The 16125-nt window shown below is 49.2% G+C and overlaps 5 protein-coding genes; 3 read left to right on the forward strand and 2 right to left on the reverse strand.

The window, feature by feature from the left end:
• Positions 1–472: 472 nt before the first annotated feature.
• Positions 473–3397, forward strand: GSTUM_00001256001 (uncharacterized protein). XM_002838623.2 has 9 exons: positions 473–804; positions 876–906; positions 986–1253; positions 1322–1448; positions 1507–1748; positions 1805–2018; positions 2360–2449; positions 2518–3173; positions 3237–3397. The coding sequence occupies exons 1-9, from the start codon at positions 621–623 to the stop codon at positions 3276–3278; spliced, it is 1854 nt and encodes a 617-aa protein (XP_002838669.1). The 5' UTR covers positions 473–620; the 3' UTR covers positions 3279–3397.
• Positions 3398–4617: 1220 nt separating this feature from the next.
• On the reverse strand, positions 4618–6214 carry GSTUM_00001257001 (uncharacterized protein; the record flags this gene model as incomplete). XM_002838624.2 has 1 exon in its annotated part: positions 4618–6214. One exon carries the CDS (start codon positions 6212–6214, stop codon positions 5561–5563), a length of 654 nt encoding a protein of 217 aa, XP_002838670.1. The 3' UTR covers positions 4618–5560.
• A 997-nt stretch (positions 6215–7211) lies between these two features.
• On the forward strand, positions 7212–10225 carry GSTUM_00001258001 (uncharacterized protein; the record flags this gene model as incomplete). XM_002838625.2 has 5 exons in its annotated part: positions 7212–7565; positions 7629–8550; positions 8821–9097; positions 9295–9350; positions 9435–10225. The coding sequence occupies exons 2-5, from the start codon at positions 7818–7820 to the stop codon at positions 10223–10225; spliced, it is 1857 nt and encodes a 618-aa protein (XP_002838671.1). The 5' UTR covers positions 7212–7565; positions 7629–7817.
• An 895-nt stretch (positions 10226–11120) lies between these two features.
• GSTUM_00001259001 (uncharacterized protein) lies at positions 11121–12607 on the forward strand (the record flags this gene model as incomplete). XM_002838626.2 has 6 exons in its annotated part: positions 11121–11231; positions 11310–11443; positions 11528–11946; positions 12009–12075; positions 12123–12180; positions 12235–12607. The coding sequence occupies exons 1-6, from the start codon at positions 11179–11181 to the stop codon at positions 12605–12607; spliced, it is 1104 nt and encodes a 367-aa protein (XP_002838672.1). The 5' UTR covers positions 11121–11178.
• A 48-nt stretch (positions 12608–12655) lies between these two features.
• On the reverse strand, positions 12656–14282 carry GSTUM_00001260001 (uncharacterized protein). XM_002838627.2 has 2 exons: positions 13546–14282; positions 12656–13491 (listed from the first exon to the last, which is right to left on the reverse strand). Exons 1-2 carry the CDS (start codon positions 14190–14192, stop codon positions 12921–12923), a joined length of 1218 nt encoding a protein of 405 aa, XP_002838673.1. The 5' UTR covers positions 14193–14282; the 3' UTR covers positions 12656–12920.
• Positions 14283–16125: the final 1843 nt, after the last annotated feature.

Raw genomic sequence — 16125 nt, forward strand, 5'->3', positions numbered from 1 at the left:
GCCCTGTGGCAATTACCGTCGGAACCCGGCCCTTTGGGGCAACTTTCTTGCAAATCTCCCTCAGCCCCGGTATTGATGCAGATTTCACCTTCCCTACTCGTGCCTGGCATGACGGTAAGCACTGATATCGGACAATTGGTGCTTATAGGGGTTTTCTTTCTTTTTTTTCCCGCTTGTTGGTTGGGTGGTTGTGTAACGATAACCGTATTCTGAGATAACCAAATTATACTGGTAGGGTACTGTACTTGTAATTCCAGTACGATGTACTCGTACCAGTGCAATTCTTGTGAGCCATCAGGAATTCGTTCCAAAGCAGGGAGCGCGACTCGCAGGCCAACAGTAACAATGGAAATGGCAGGGAGGTACATTGTGAGTGAGTCTTCGGAGGACGATTCTCCCGCTTTCCACTCTGGCATCTCCTGTGCTATAAAGCTCCTAAACTCTCACATGATTCCGCTCCACAAAGCCTTGTGCGGAATCGAGTCAAGAGATCCTCTTTTATCCTTCCACCCTGCCCTCGGTTTCCCTCTCTTCAACAGTCCACGCAGCTTCGCCTCCCGCAAATTCAACCACAACTGGAGACGAACGACCGCTGCCGCCGGGGAAATTATAAAGCGAATATGGCCTCAACATTCGGTGCGCTCTGTGCTTTAACAGCCCTTTTCCCAGCTATCGTGACTTCCATACCGTTCGTTCCACGATTCGTATCTGAGAATCAAATCTTGGCTGCATACGATTATGTTGTTATAGGAGGTGGGACCAGCGGCCTGGCCGTTGCCAATCGTCTTTCGGAGGATTCCTCTAGTAGGTTAACTTTGCCTCGTACATCCGTTGAACGCGTAGCTACTGCCCTAGTGCTAATTCACAGCATTTAGAAACCGTTCTGGTGATTGAGTCTGGACCAATGTGAGTTCGGCTTCTCCGGGAGAAGGGGGTTAACTTATGCAGTAATAACTAAGTAAACTGTTGCTGGTCCGCCCGCTAGGGATGATGGATCTGAAGATTTCAAAATACCGTATCTGGGTCGTGGATACAAGAATTTTGGAACTAAATATGATTGGAATGTTACCTCTGTGCCGACTGCATCGCTGGGAAATAGAACAATCATAATGCCACAGGCGAGGGTGTTGGGGGGCACGTCTTCTATCAACGGGATGCAGTTCGCAAAGGGAGCCCCCTCGGATTACGATGCCTGGGAAGAGCTGGGGAATGAAGGATGGAACTTCAAGTCGCTGACAAAGTACTTCGAAAAGGTACAGGTCATTTTATGGTGGAAGGAAACCTTATATCAAGCGCTGACTTTATATCTCTGCACATACAGTCTGAAAATTTCACAGCCCCATCTAAGAAACTGGTGGAGGAGTTTGGGATTACTTATGACGAGTCTGCACATGGATCCACGGGGTTTATACATTCGAGTTTTCCAAACTTTCTCTGGCCTCAGTTGAGTACGAACGCTTGACACTAGAGATCACGTTGATCACTATTGACTCTTCTTCGCGTCAGAAAACTGGATCGGAGCTATGAAAAGCCTCGGACACTCCGTCTCGCAGGACCCAGCGAATGGAGGTGCTCTCCAATTATTCTGGTCGCCATCCTCGTCAAACCCTGATACGCAAACCCGTTCCTTCTCGCGAGAATATTACGATGGTGCACGAGACCGACCGAACCTGCATGTCCTGCTCGAAACCACTGTTACTAAGTTGTTGACTTCCGGAGATGAGAGAATTAGAGTCGATGCTGTAGAGGTATAGCCTTTGCCCGGTTTGTAACTAGGGGAAGCCGTGACTTACAGCACCTGCAGTTTTCGAGCTCAGTGGGAGCCCCAAAGAAGCACGTCAAGGTTAAAAGAGAGGCTGTTTTAGCTGCCGGTTCGATCTTCAGTCCTCAAATCCTTCAAGTTTCCGGGATTGGCCCGACGAGTCTTCTCAAATCGTTAGGAATCGAGGTAGTCGTTGATCTCCCGGGTGTGGGTGCTAATCTACAGGGTCATGTCTATATTGCCACCTTCTATCAAAGTTAGTGTCGTGCGATATCCCGGATCCACTCGGCAAAAGCACTCGTGAGACAGAATTTCCCTTTGCCCGCGGAACGGGCCACTCCAGTACACAGGCCCCAATGGCGCAATCCTTGACAATTCATAAAGTATCCGGATGCCTCGATGCCAAGGTTGGCGCCTTTTGGTATAAATTTGGACATCTTGGCACCAAGACATCCGGACACTTTGTGAATAGTCAGGTCCGGTACCCCCTCCCCACCTTGGGCCATGGTGATCTCCGTCGAAGGGAAACTCCGTGTCACGAAAGCTTTTGCCGAGTGACTGTAAGGTAAATAGAAACTAACTATTTAACCTATCCAGTGACAAATGTCTCCCTCTCAGCGGCAAACCTCACCACTAATACAACCTTCTACAACGAAATGTACGAGTTATACAAAGCTAAACGTGATGGTAAGCGTCTCATCACTTTTGAGCTAATCTTTCCTAATCTCATAATTATGATCCAAACCCATAATTAGGTCCCTTTACCAATGGAGGCGCATCAAACATGATAGCCATGCTCCCCCTCTCAGACATAACTTCCGATAACCTCCACAGCCTCCTCGAAACCCCCAGTGAGACCTCCTACCGGGACACGAGCATATCCAAGGGCTACCAAGCTCAACTCAAAATCCTCCTCCGCCACCTGACTACCCCCAAAATGGCCGCAACAGAAATGCTCTGGTTTAGTGAAGGTGGCGCAATCCTCTCGGTAATGCACCCCCTAAGCCGCGGCACCGTCACAACAACCTCCTCTTCCCTCCTCGCCGGAATACCAGCCATAAACACCGGGCACCTCTCTCACCCACTCGATACCAAAATCTTTATAGAAACGCTGAGGTACACTCGCAAGATCATTGCAACACACGAAATGCGAGAGCTGGGACTCGTAGAGGTGCTCCCCGGAGCGGAAGTGAACACGGACGAGCAGCTCGAGAAGGCGATCAGGGATGGATCTGGCTATATGTATCATATGACGGGCACATGTTCTATGATGAAGAGGGAACTTGGTGGGGTCGTGGATAAGGACCTGAGGGTTTATGGAGTGAAGAATTTGAGGGTTGTGGATGCTAGTGTGCAGCCGTTGATCCCAGCTGCGCATGTGCAGTCCACGATTTATGCTGTTGCTGAGAAGGTGAGTTTTCGGTGTATGTCGGGTGGAGTAGCGTGTGTGAGGAGGCTAACGTGGTCACTGCAGGCAGCGGATTTGATCAAGGCTGGGAGCTTGTGGCGGGATTGAAGGGTGTGGTTTAATCTAGCAGCGTAGAGGTTCCTTTTATCTTAGTGATCTACCATACTCGGACTCATGACCTCTGTCCCACCCGAGTCCTGCTTCTCAATTCAATCGTATTACTAGTATTTCTATCGACGGAGCACCATCTCCCTCTTTTGTGACCCTAGGAGTACTGTATCGTACTCTACCGTTGATAATAATGTTAATATTACTAGTGGTTTTCCGTGTGCGTACCACGATGGGGGTTGGAACTCGTGAATGCCAAAGCGCACCTTCACGGGTCAATTTCGATTCACCATTTAGTAAGTATGGATAATCAGTTTGAATCCTACATCCTAAGGGTGTCGAAATAGGTGGAGGGTTCTTTGTACAGTTCATCGTTAAATTGTCATACCGGTATACTAGTAGTGAGCTGATAGGGGGGAACTTTACAATTCACAGACACTTTCTGCATATTCTTGCTTTGTACAAGTGACAACTTGCCTGCCTTCCCCCCCCCACCACCCCTCAACGTCCTAGCACTGTCTTTCCGTAATTCTTGAGATGGCGGTTTTCAGGCGTACCGAGTGATAGGTACAGCACAGTACTAAATAGTAATATGGGTGTATTTCTCCTGAAAAGGTGGAAATTGCCAACAGCCACAAATCACACTGAATAATTCTGAGCTTGTGGTATCATACCTGATAGAGCACCCTGTTATTTGTTTGAAATATATTTAATTTTAGAACCGGAGTAGAAATGGACATATAATGATGAATCTGCAAATTTTATTAAAAAAAAAAAGAAAAGACTTTTTTTTTTTTTTTTTTTAGAACATTAGCCTACTCCCTTGTGTATCTGTATACAGATTTTCAAATATTTTTGAGGGAGCAATTTGTTGTTAGTACAGAATCTATAGTGTTGTGACAAACATTTTTGCTTTTTTCTCAAGATGTCCGTTGTTGCTACGATGCAAACTAAAAGTGCCTTCAACTCAAAGCGATAAAAAATCAATTTTCTCATCTTTCGCAGAACTGCGCCCATATACAGAAAGTAATCAACCAACCAACCGAAACCGAACCACAAACCATGACTCACTCGTCCGACACAAAGGCGAGAAGATTGTTCCCGCCCTCAACCCCGCCCATAGAAGCAGGTATCATAATGAGAAAAAAAGTCGTACCAACACAACGGCTCGAACACCCACCGACCACACCAAAGGCGCAAAAAAGATGACTTAGCAACAGCACGTTTCGATCGTGCGACCTCCGGGTTATGAGCCCGGCGCGCTTCCGCTGCGCCATGTTGCTTTTTGTTGAGATAATAATTAAAATTGGGGAATATGAACTGGGAAAAACTTATAGTGTTTAATAACGAAAATTATCTCGCAACACAAACCACCGGCATTCACCTGCGGACCAGAAGAAATGTAGTCTACTGTAGATTCCCACGCTTTAACAATCAATCCACCCAACATTATGCCCCATTACACGCACCCCCGATAACAAATCTATTGCCACCACACCAACAAACAAACAAGCAAACACCATCCCCAACAACACAAAAACATTACTCCCCCCCCTTCACCTTCCGCCGCATATCCACGCCAAGCCTCTCCTTAACCTCTTCCTGCTCCTTCTTCAAAATATCAATCTCCCGGATGAACCACGTTATCCCCATCCACAGACCGGCGCAGATGAAGCTCAAGATGATGAAGTGGTAGCTGTGCGTGCCGGCCAGGAGCGCGAGGAAGGTTACCTGCAGCGCGAAGAAGGAGGCGTGCGTTGCTAGCACAAGAGAGGAGTTGGTGCCCGGTGTGAAGATGGAGTTCCAGAGACCTGTGGCGAAGGTTGCCATTTTTTTTTTGGCGTTTGGTTGTTTGATTGTGGGTATTGGTTTTTTGGGGCGGGGCGCTTTTCGTGACTTTGATGGATGGGATGGGTTGGATTTTGGTGCTTTTGGCTTAAGTTATGGGGAAGCAAGGGGGCGGGTGGATGGACGGACAAACGGAAGTGAAGGAGGGGATGGGGAAGTGCCGGGTAACCGGTATTGTACTGGGTAAACCTTTCCCTTTCGGAAATATGTTTATCCTGGTGGTGAGGTTCAATCAAGCTTTTCCATTTTGTTTTTATGGTTATTACTGTATACCCTTGTGTCTTGTTTCGATGAAATGGGGTGTGAGCCTAACAAGACCTTTGTATCATAATATTATACGTGATGATTACCATCCCGCCCTACCATAGCCTGACTTGATACTCAACTCCGTTAGCACAATCGGTATCATACTACTCGTTTCGTATGATAACTTCTCATCTTTTCGAGTAATTTAAGCTTAAATCCTCCACTTCCCCTACCCGTTCCTTCCAGAACCCCTTCCCATAACTAACACACAGCTCAACCCCCTTCTTCACATCTCTACTCCCAACCCACAACCCCATCCTAACCTCCCCCTCATTGTCACCGCCGATCCTTCTGGTCTCGAAAACAACATTAGCCCTCACAAGCCCTGGAACCCCCCTATAGTCGTTAACCATCCTTCCCTCGTTTCCCATGCTGCGCGCGTCCACGCCAACATGTAGTTCCTTGTCCAGACAGAGGTCGTAATCCGACGACTCATCTAGGTCGTTGTCGTCATGCACGTAGCCTAGGTAGTCCAAGATGAATGAGCGTGCGGGGAGGGTTTTCGCGGCGAAGAGTCCGAGTTGGCCGAATGCTGGATGTGCTAGGTCAGTGATTTTGCGGATTCTGACCAGGGTGGAGGGGATGGACGGGGGACTAGTGGGGGACAGGGAGAGGTGAGTGAGGGCTTCGGCTGGGAGGGATCTGCTGAGGCGGGGACGGGTTAGATAGATTATTTCGGGGGGCCAGTTGGAGGGGGTTTTAGAGAGTTTTGAGGAGGAGGAGGAGGTAATGGTGGTTTTGGAGAGTGGTTTTGGAGCTCGTGGAGGGCCTTTTGTGGGCATGGTTTGTGTATTGGTTCGCGGTGGTGGTGATGGGTTTATGTGAGTGTTGTGTCTCACGATGAGAGGTGTGGCATACCGGTAGCAACGTGGGTGGGTTGCTATGGGTGGATCGCGTGTATGATACCGGTATGATAGTTGCTTGATGCTCGATCGGGAGCATGTGAGCGACACAAGTTAGACTACTATGGATATGGGTGAGTACAGTACACGGACAGGTTGAGTCATCTAACCCCACCCTACTTGCTAATGTCTAACGGCAACTTGTATCATACTCGAGTAGAAATCATAATTAATACCCCGTGAGTTGTTGACCGGCAGGGGGAAATGAGCGGGCAATATATTGTACGATCGTACTGTAGTGGCAGCGCTGCATTCAACCTATTTCTTTCACCCGGTTTCCTGTGATAATAGATTGGAGAATAGTGAATTGTTGAAGGTTTAGTTATACTCGAGTATTGTGGTTTAATGTGGATCCTCTATTCCATCCAATCACAAAATTCTTCATGTTTGTTATTGTGGGGGTCTTGATCGTATCGAGATCTGGGTTAGCGACACTGTGAGCTACCGGTACAGGGTCCCAGCCAGTCAGGGCCCAGCACAGGGAAAGGTTGGGAGGAACAGGAAGGGTTAAGATTGGATCGGGGAACACTACTTGGGCCCTTGGTTGCGGGTCGGGGAAAAACTTTGATCTGGGGAGATCAAGAGTACCGGTACCGGTACCGTGCTGTACTCGAGCGCTTGTAATGGAAGACTGCAATCAGGGCGCCCGGTGGTGCTCTTTGTGGCTGCAAAGGTCTCTCTACTCGAGTACTGTACAGTACCGGTACCGGTCCTGTACAGCGCTCAATCTGGGTGTGCTTCTGTGCCTTTATTCTTCCACTTCCCTCGCTGTATTAGGCCATCCTTCGTTCCCAATCTTACTGTATTTGTTGTAGAATTTATCCCACCCTTCCTTCCCCCCATCAATTTTATCGTCATCACGCACACTCACTTCCATCTCATTACCATACCTCTGCGCCGCTTTTTCGCCCCTGATTCCATCCTTCTTTTCCTAATTTGTGACAGTAAGGGACGGAAAGAGGCCAGAGGGGAAAAGGGTAGCACACACCGTGCTCACATATCCCACCATACTCAACACCCCTCTCGTGCAGGTTCCGTCAGTATTTACATACACCTCCTTCGCTCCCATTAGAAATACGCCCCGTCAATTCGTCCAGGCCATCGTTCTATTGCTGATTCCAACACTCACGTCTTTCTACCCCCCTCATATATCTGTTGACCTCCCTTGCATTGGTTTTGATTTCATTGCAAAAAGGGTAGTGAAGGGGAGAGGGTTGATCTCACTTGACTGGTAAGGTCGGGGCTTTCCGTCGCTTCTGCCGTTAGGACAGTGACTGATAATCGCGGCAAAAAGTTGTGAAGAAAAAAAAAAAAGAAAACAGGCGGAACAAGAAAAGAGGGTTCGATAACATATCGGTAGTGGGGAATTCCTGTAATATCATAGTGTTTTTTTGTACGATACCTTTGACTATCTCAGTGGAAAAAGGAAAGAAGGGAAGAAAGCAGCGTCACAATTTACCTCCAAAAAACTCCCTCTCGCTGAATGCCACAAACCCCGCCGCCCACGAGTACCGACAACAATCGAGAGCAGCTGGGCCTAAACTACCCGGACGCTCGCCACTATCAACCGCTCCCCGATTCCCCCGACTCTCCACCGACCCCGCCACCACAGTCGGAGGCCAGGAAGCAACAACGACACCAACAATCACAATCAAACTTACTCGGCCACTCGACTAATCTGCACTCTTCTCCGGCCCACAAACAGGGCCCTGTAAGAGAACGGGTGGGATCTGTAAGGGTCGAAGGCTCGGAAGTGCCACTACTTGTATCATCTGTGACAGGGGGAGCTTTCGTTGCGGAGGATCCAACACACTCTGGTTCTGACCTGCTCGTTCCCGAAGACGGCGACGACCACTCGCGAACATACACACGAGCCGCATCAGCTGTTGCAACAGCCTCCACCTCTGCCACAACTACAACCGTTACAACACCTTACGCTTGCCCACCCATTATTCCGGATCCACTTGGGGAAGACGGAGAGGATAACGACGAATTCTACAATCTTGCGGCCCTAAGAAGCGCTGGTCTCTACCGAAGAAGCGGAGCTCTTGATAAACAAGGAAGAGGTCAAGTTCCCACTGGTCTTGTGCGCCGGGAAATTGGAATTGTGAAGAGAGACGAGTTTAGAGACTACTTTAGAAGGGACGGAGATAATAGTTCTTCTGCTGCCCTTGGTAGTGGAAGACTGAAGAACGTCGAGTTGGCGGGAAGATACGGTGCGCCTTTCCCCCAAGCCCTTAGCCCCCCCCCACCCCTGTCATCTTTTGTTGTTGCCTTTGGTCATGCTTCTGCTGTGTTTCTACAACTGCTGCCTACCCCTCCGTCCATCCGTCCATCCATCCGCCCCTCTCCTTTTCTTCCTGGCTTGTGTTTGCCAGGCTTGCCCCCCCTCTCCCCGCCGCCGAGTGTATTCTTTTTTCTCTTCTCAACCCAGGCTGACATGCACCTCCCTCCGCACGTGTGTGCATATCTATCGATGAATCTAGCCCAAACACGTTCCCCTCCCCAACATCCTACCTCTACCACTCTTCAAGCCTCTCCGGTTCATTCGCACTCGTCGGGCCAATCTGCGTCTGAAGAGGAAGAAATTTCGGAAGTAGAGGAAGAGGAAGAGGAAGAGGAAGAGGAAGACGATATGGAGGAGGAAGAGTCCTGGATCGGCAACTTTTGTTCCATGCTAGGACATGAATACTTTGCTGAGGTCACAGAGGATTTCATTGAGGATGATTTCAATTTGACTGGCCTTGGCCAGATGGTTCCTATGTGAGTGGTCTTGATTACTTATTCGTTTGTTTTTTTCTGCCTTTTTTTACCCGCTACAGAGCGATGCTATGCCCCTTTTCCATTCCGTTATCATGGCTGCTTTTGAACAAGCACGACATTTCTTCGTCCCTTTTTTTGCTTGTTTATGCTTTCACTCTTTTAGGATTGCGGGTTAACCATTTTATTTTTTTAATTAGGTATAAAGAAGCTTTGGAAATGATACTCGATGTGGAGCCTGAAGATGACTCCGACAGTCAGGGATCCGCATCCGAATCACTGTCCGAGCAAACCGGCGCTCAAGGGGGTGCCTACCGTCGTCGCTCTGCTCATATGCGAGTAGCCTCAGATTTATCTGTCATCGAATCATCCGCAGAAATTCTTTATGGCCTTATCCATCAGCGATTCATCACGTCCCGTCAAGGAATTCAGATGATGTACGACAAATATTTGGCCAATCACTTTGGTTTTTGTCCACGAGTGTACTGCATCCAAGCCCGAGTTCTTCCCTGTGGATATTCGGACACTCCTGGCGTAGAGACGGTTAAACTTTTCTGTCCATCGTGCTGCGATATCTACGTTCCGCCAAACTCCCGGTTCCAGACGGTTGATGGTGCTTATTTCGGAACTACATTTGCCTCGCTATTTTTAATGACTTTCCCAGAGTTGGATACATCTGGCAATGGCCGCAAGGAGGTTTTGTCTGGCACCAGTCTGAATTCTGTGGGTGGTAAGAAAGGTGTAAGCCAGGCCAGCGCTCCATCTATCAACGGAGTATTGGCTGCAAACCTTGCGCCCGGATTAGGAAGAGGGAAGCAATACGAGATGCGCATCTATGGATTCCGTGTATCGGAGCGAGCGCGTAGTGGGCCAAGGATGGGTTGGTTGAGGAGTCGCCCAGAGGACGTATCTTTGTTGGATGAAACGGCAAAGTCTGGGGCAACAATGGACGAGGAAGTTGAATATAGTAGCGAGGAGGAAGGGTTGGAGGACAGTGAGGGGGAGGAAGAGAGTGCTGATGAGGACGAAATGGCCTTGGGTGGGGACAGCGCTGTTGGTTCTAGGCTGGGGACATCGAGGCGTGGCGGGATAACTCCTATGGATACAAACGGAACTGGCATTGCGCGGTGAGCGGAACGGAGGGCACATCGGCCATATCCTACATCGATTGGGGAACAATTCGTCTTTGAAGGGAGAGGAGCATTCGGACTCCGCTTTTTTTTTTTGTTTCCTATCGCTTTATCTTCTGTTGCAACACTTGGTATTTTTATTATTAGTCGCTTTTTTCCCCCTGGCCCCTCTCCCCTTTGCTCACTTTTTTTTTTTTTTAATTACTAGAGGTAGTACTAGCCGGTGCAAGTTATGGGTGATTGTTGTTGATGATGAGAATTGAAAACTCAACAGTTCATACAGAAAATTATCAAAACGGGAGACAGTTTAGAGCAGCGTTTGGAAGGAGGGAGGGAGAGAGTGGAGGAGGTTCATAGGTGGCAAAAAAAAAAGTATCGGGGGGTGTATATACCGTGTTGTCCCTCTTATATTTGTGCCTTTTATGCTCTTGCTTTGGGCATCTTCAGTCCTATCCTACATTTTTTTCTTCCCTATGGCTCTTGAGATTGCGGTGTTTCTATATAAGTCGTGCCTCGTTGGTTGGATTTGTCTAGAAACAATGGCCTTCCTATCTAATTAATTATACTGGGATCTCTTTTGTGCACCAGATGCAGGTATTATAATATTATTATCGTATCGGTAAGAGTGGGGTGATAGGATTTAAGAACCGATGTGATTTGATTTTTCCCTACAAGTAATATGATACCAATATCACAGCCCAGGGTCTTTCTCTTAGTTATCATAATCAAGTGAAACCCCACCACCCCGCCAAGAAAGAACCGAAGCACAGACCACAAGAGTATCATATCATACTTGGGCCAAAATTCCTGCCCCGCCAAACCCTTATCCCGCATCTAAACTCGACCGTCAAGTACTAGTGCCGTAGACAACAAACAGCCTTACCTTAACTACACCGCAACTACACCTACCGTACATAACTCTGGAAGCAGCGGAAGCAACAAAAATCAGCAACCATGGGCGTCAGCGAGAAAATCAAGGAAATTGAGGAGGAGATGCGGAGGACTCAGTTAGTATTCTTCCTTCCTTGCATACTTTCCCCACCACCTGCTACTTCACTGACAAAGCACATCTTTTAACAATATAGAAAGAACAAAGCAACAGAATACCATCTTGGGCTGCTAAAAGGCAAGCTCGCGCGCCTCCGTGCGCAGCTATTAGAACCAGCGCCAGGAGCAGGAGCAGGAGCAGGTACCGGTTTCGACGTATCTAAATCCGGCGGTACTCACCTCTTCCCCTCCAGTAACCCTTCTGAGGGAAAACAAACAAATAAATATACGATTGAACTGATATGATATCACCAAGATGCCCGGATCGCCCTCGTCGGCTTTCCATCGGTCGGGAAATCCACGCTCTTGTCCAAAATCACAAAGACCAAGTCCGAGGTAGCGGCCTACTCCTTCACGACTCTCACCGCTATCCCCGGCGTGCTCGAGTACGGCGGCGCCGAGATACAGATCCTGGATCTTCCTGGAATTATCGAGGGCGCGGCGGAAGGCAAGGGGAGGGGGAGACAGGTCATCTCGGCTGCGAAGACTAGTGATCTGATAATGATGGTGCTGGACGCTACGAAGAAGGCGGAACAGAGGGCGCTGCTGGAGAGGGAGTTAGAGGCGGTGGGTATTAGGTTGAATAGGGAGCCACCGAATATTTACCTCAAGGCGAAGAAGGCAGGTGGGATGAAGTTGAGTTTTATGAGCACGCCCAAGTATTTGGATGAGAAGGTTGTCTGATATGTTCTTCGTGAATATGGGCTGGGTGGGGGGCTAATTGGGTGGTTTTGTAGATGATATATAACATTTTGAGGGACTACAAAATGCTCAATTGCGAGGTGTTAATTCGAGATGAGAATGGTACCGCTCCCCCTCCATCTCTTATGTCAAAAAGCTAACAAATCCAGCAACTGTCGACGATTTCATAGATGTAATCATGGCCCCTCACCGCCGCTACATAAAATGGTGCTCTCCCCCTCCCTTTCCCTTCTACTCCCAAAACTAACACCTCTAATACAGCCTCTACGTCTATAACAAAATAGATTGCATAAGCATGCAATTCCTCGACCAACTCGCGCACGAGGACCACACCGTCGTCATGTCCTGTGAACTGGACCTGGGCATCACCGACGTTGTGGACCGCGCCTGGCAGGAGCTGAACCTAATGCGCATCTACACAAAGCGCAGGGGTGTGCAGCCCAACTTCTCCGAAGCCCTGATCGTGCGGCAGGGCGCGACAGTGGAGGACGTCTGTGATCAGGTGCATCGCAGTCTCAAGGAGAGCTTCAAGTACGCACTTGTATGGGGCGCTAGCGCTCGGCATGTGCCGCAAAGGGTTGGGTTGGGACATGTAGTTGCTGATGAGGATGTTATCTCTATTGTTACGAAGTGATTCTTAAGGGGGGGCGGGTTGGGGGGATACGTTGAATGGGGAAGAAGAAAAAAAGGGACTGAATGTGTTATTAGGTACATTGTCGTGATAGTATAAATTGAGCTGTAATGAAAAAATAAAAAAGTGAAAGAGGGGGGGTGGCACAAGAATCTTGATATGCACTTCCTTCATGTCTTGTGTCATGTCAATCTTCAAGATGGACTTTACCTCCTCATTTCATGAGAAACATTACGCCACCGAATCTCTATTTCTGTCATCCTCTCACAAGAAAACAGTCGGAAACCCCACCTCCCCGCCCCCGGGGCTATGGTTACTAAAGCTCAGTCTTCAACCTTACACCCCGTCCCTTGACAGCCCCAGACGTAACGTCCTCCGCCTCCCCGGCACGACCACCAACAGGTATAACCTCCAACGGCGCCTCTACAAACCCCTCCAACCCCAGCCACCCCGCCAAGAACGCGGCAGTAAGCCTCGCCCAGTCCTTAACGGTGGGCATATCTAGATGCTTCCCATCATCCTCCAGGACATGCCAGACCCTCGGGAACGGGGAGGGTATGACGTGCAATACCTCTACCCCCCTAGCCAGGAACGGGATATGGTCATCCTGAATCATCATGCTGTTGAAGCGCTTCCCCTTCTTGGGCTCGAAGAACCATGGGTTGGGCGAGGTTTCGTGCGAGAGGAAGTGGTTCTGCCGGCGTAGACGGGATTCCAGCGTTGCCATGTGTGTGTAGGCCCAGTGGGTTGTGGGGAAGTAGGAGGGGATAGTGGGTGATTTGGAGCCTAGCAGGTCGAGGAGGAGGAAGAGGTCTATGCTTGAGATGTGGTTCTTGCGTTGGGAAAGGACAGTATGCGGGGTGGATTCCCAGGTTTTTGCTAGGCTTCTGGGGGCTCTCCTTTAGCTCAATTCCGAACAGAGTGAGGGGGGGAAGGGGTACCTGGCGCCGTATAGGGAATCTTCGTTAGTCCAAGAGTGAAATGCCTCCTCCCCGTCTAGGAATAGGATCATGACACCGCGGTAAGCGTCCTCGTGCCCGTCCCCGTCTCCCAATCCATCGCCGGCAAGTCCCTTCGCCCGCATGTCCTCCCACTTCCTCGTCAGTGCTTCGTCAACCGCCTGTGCCGCGTGCATCAGCACAGCACATGGCACCGCCGAATCCGTCGCGCCGATGAAGCCCTCCGGGGTACTCTTGGAATCGTAGTGCGCTACTAGTACTAACCGGCCTACGTCCCCCCCGCCAGCCCATGGCGGGTCCCGCGTGGCATAGAAGTTGACGAACGGTATCTCCGCCCCATTTGAGGTGGGAGTCGTCGCCGTCGAGTTCTGCGTTGACGTCTTCCAGTCCGGCAGCTTCGTTGCGAAGAAGTTTTGGAAGTGGCTCAGCACCTTCAGCGAGCCTTCGGTGCCGGGAACGCGCGGGATTAGAATTGGGGAGAGGAGGGCGCCAGAGGTTATATCGAAGTCCGTGTCCGAGGGGTTTGGCAGTCGGGCAAGGGTTTCGTCCGAGAGGTCGGTCCAGGCCGTTGTTAAGGTTGGGAATAAGGGGAGGAGAGCAGGGAGGAGGAGGCGGAAAAGTGGTGCCATGGTTGGCCGGTAGGGTGGGAGAGAGTGAGGCTGGTTTGATTCACAGCTGTGGTAGTATGTGTCGGTATATTTTGGGATCTCGGAGGTGTGAGGTTAGATTGAAAGTTTGGGAACGGGGGAGAAGGGAGGTGTGAAACTAGGGTTAGGGGATGGAAGGTTGACCAGGGTGGCCTTGGCAGGATTGTTTGGGCTGGTTCCTGGATCGGGAGATCCCTGCAACGCCTATAAAGTTGAGATTCTCCAGATTCCAGTATCATATCTGGCTCAATTTCTAAAATTGAAGCACACTAGAGATATACTCGTAGTGGCATCTGCATCACTTCCTGAGGGCTGAAGATTGGGTTGTTGAAACCCATGGCCTGCACTGTCCTATGCGGGGGCTCTTCTCACTGTGAGCGGGTAAACCAATGATATTTGATTGCTCTTCTATGAAATCTAACACTATCGCTTCTAGATTTGCGTACAAGTATTGTGGGTATTAAACCTTTTCTTATCTACCACGGCTCAATAAGCGTTATAGAATTTTTGATCATCTTTTATGAAATAACAGAGATCTGTCCCTTTTGCCTAACTTACCCCTGGATAAAAGGCGTCAAGACGCCTCACGTATAGGTGCTCGAGTTTGAGCCCCTGCTCATCGACCGGTGAAGTGGGAATGTCGGAATATGTGGGGTGGAGAACACAGGTGGATCGTTCCAAATTTAATACTGCCGGTACTAGCAAAAGTACCACTCTCCGGGTCCATCTGCTGCCGGCAGCCTATCATATCTTGTTTCGGTGGTTTGACTTGAGCTTGGGTACACAAAGTTCTGGAGAGAGATTGGAAAATCCCGTAGAGTGTTCCTACGCTTGACAGATAGGTTCGGCATTTTCTCTAGAGTACGGTGGGATAAGAGTCATCCGAGGAATAGGCATTTCTACACCTTGCGCGCAGCACTGATAGCGCTTATGTCAATGGACCCGGGGGAGAAGAACCAAGAGTTTTTATGAACACTTGGTTAGGCCGTCCGGCGCAGAGCTTTGCTGAACGGCACATACACTGGTACTCGAGCGCGTGCCTTATATTCGGAAACTTAGGCCCTGCAAACCCGAAAGAAAAAATTGGTATTATGGATCTGCGTTTTTGCTTGAAGCGCCTTAATGTCGGTCCCGGCGTGCAGTGGGATCTGACGGCTCGGTTCCCTTGCGGTGTATTAAGCAGAAGTAGCAAGATACTATACACTTTGGCGCCAGTACGAGTACGGTGTCAATCATCAGTTTTTCTGGCCAAAGTTGAAATAGGGAGTCCTCAACTATACGGCACTATGCCTTCCAGAAGCAAATCTTCCCCGTGACTGCAACTCTTGCGCTTGGTGTGATTAGGAATACTGTATTTATGGGATTCAACCCACTTTATGATATCATATCGCCCGAGCCTGTCAAGAACATTGGAGGTTGGGGAGGTAGGATATTATCACACTTGAACCCTTTTTGTAAACCCAATTACTAGCCATAATAATAATTATCATACAGCCAACACCGGCATTAATTTGGTTACAAGCAAGGGGCGAAGGAGCACCTGAATTTTAGGGCATACAGCTAAGTTCCGACCTTCACAGGGTCGCCGCTAGGGCTCGGATTTGCTCTTGATTGGTTAGCTTCCTGGGGACGAATTTCCGGGTTTCAGTGCTCAATCATGCAACAGCTCTTTTTAACACACAAGTTATATAATCACTAGTATTGATCTAGGACTCGAAGGACTGGGCATATACTACTCGAGTAAGTAGTTATCAGGGTTCTATAGAGCGTGTGCTAGAACTTTGGATTCCCACCCATGGCCGGTACCTTTCATCTATCGCCAATCCTGTGTGGTGTAGAGCTGCCCAGAACCATTTTCCAAAGATCGCATCGGGAGCTTCTGATCAAAGGTGATGGAGAGAAAGTTTCACCAGCG

Source organism: Tuber melanosporum (assembly GCF_000151645.1).
Source record: "Tuber melanosporum whole genome shotgun sequence assembly, scaffold_268, strain Mel28".
Classification (NCBI taxonomy): Eukaryota; Fungi; Ascomycota; class Pezizomycetes; order Pezizales; family Tuberaceae; genus Tuber; species Tuber melanosporum.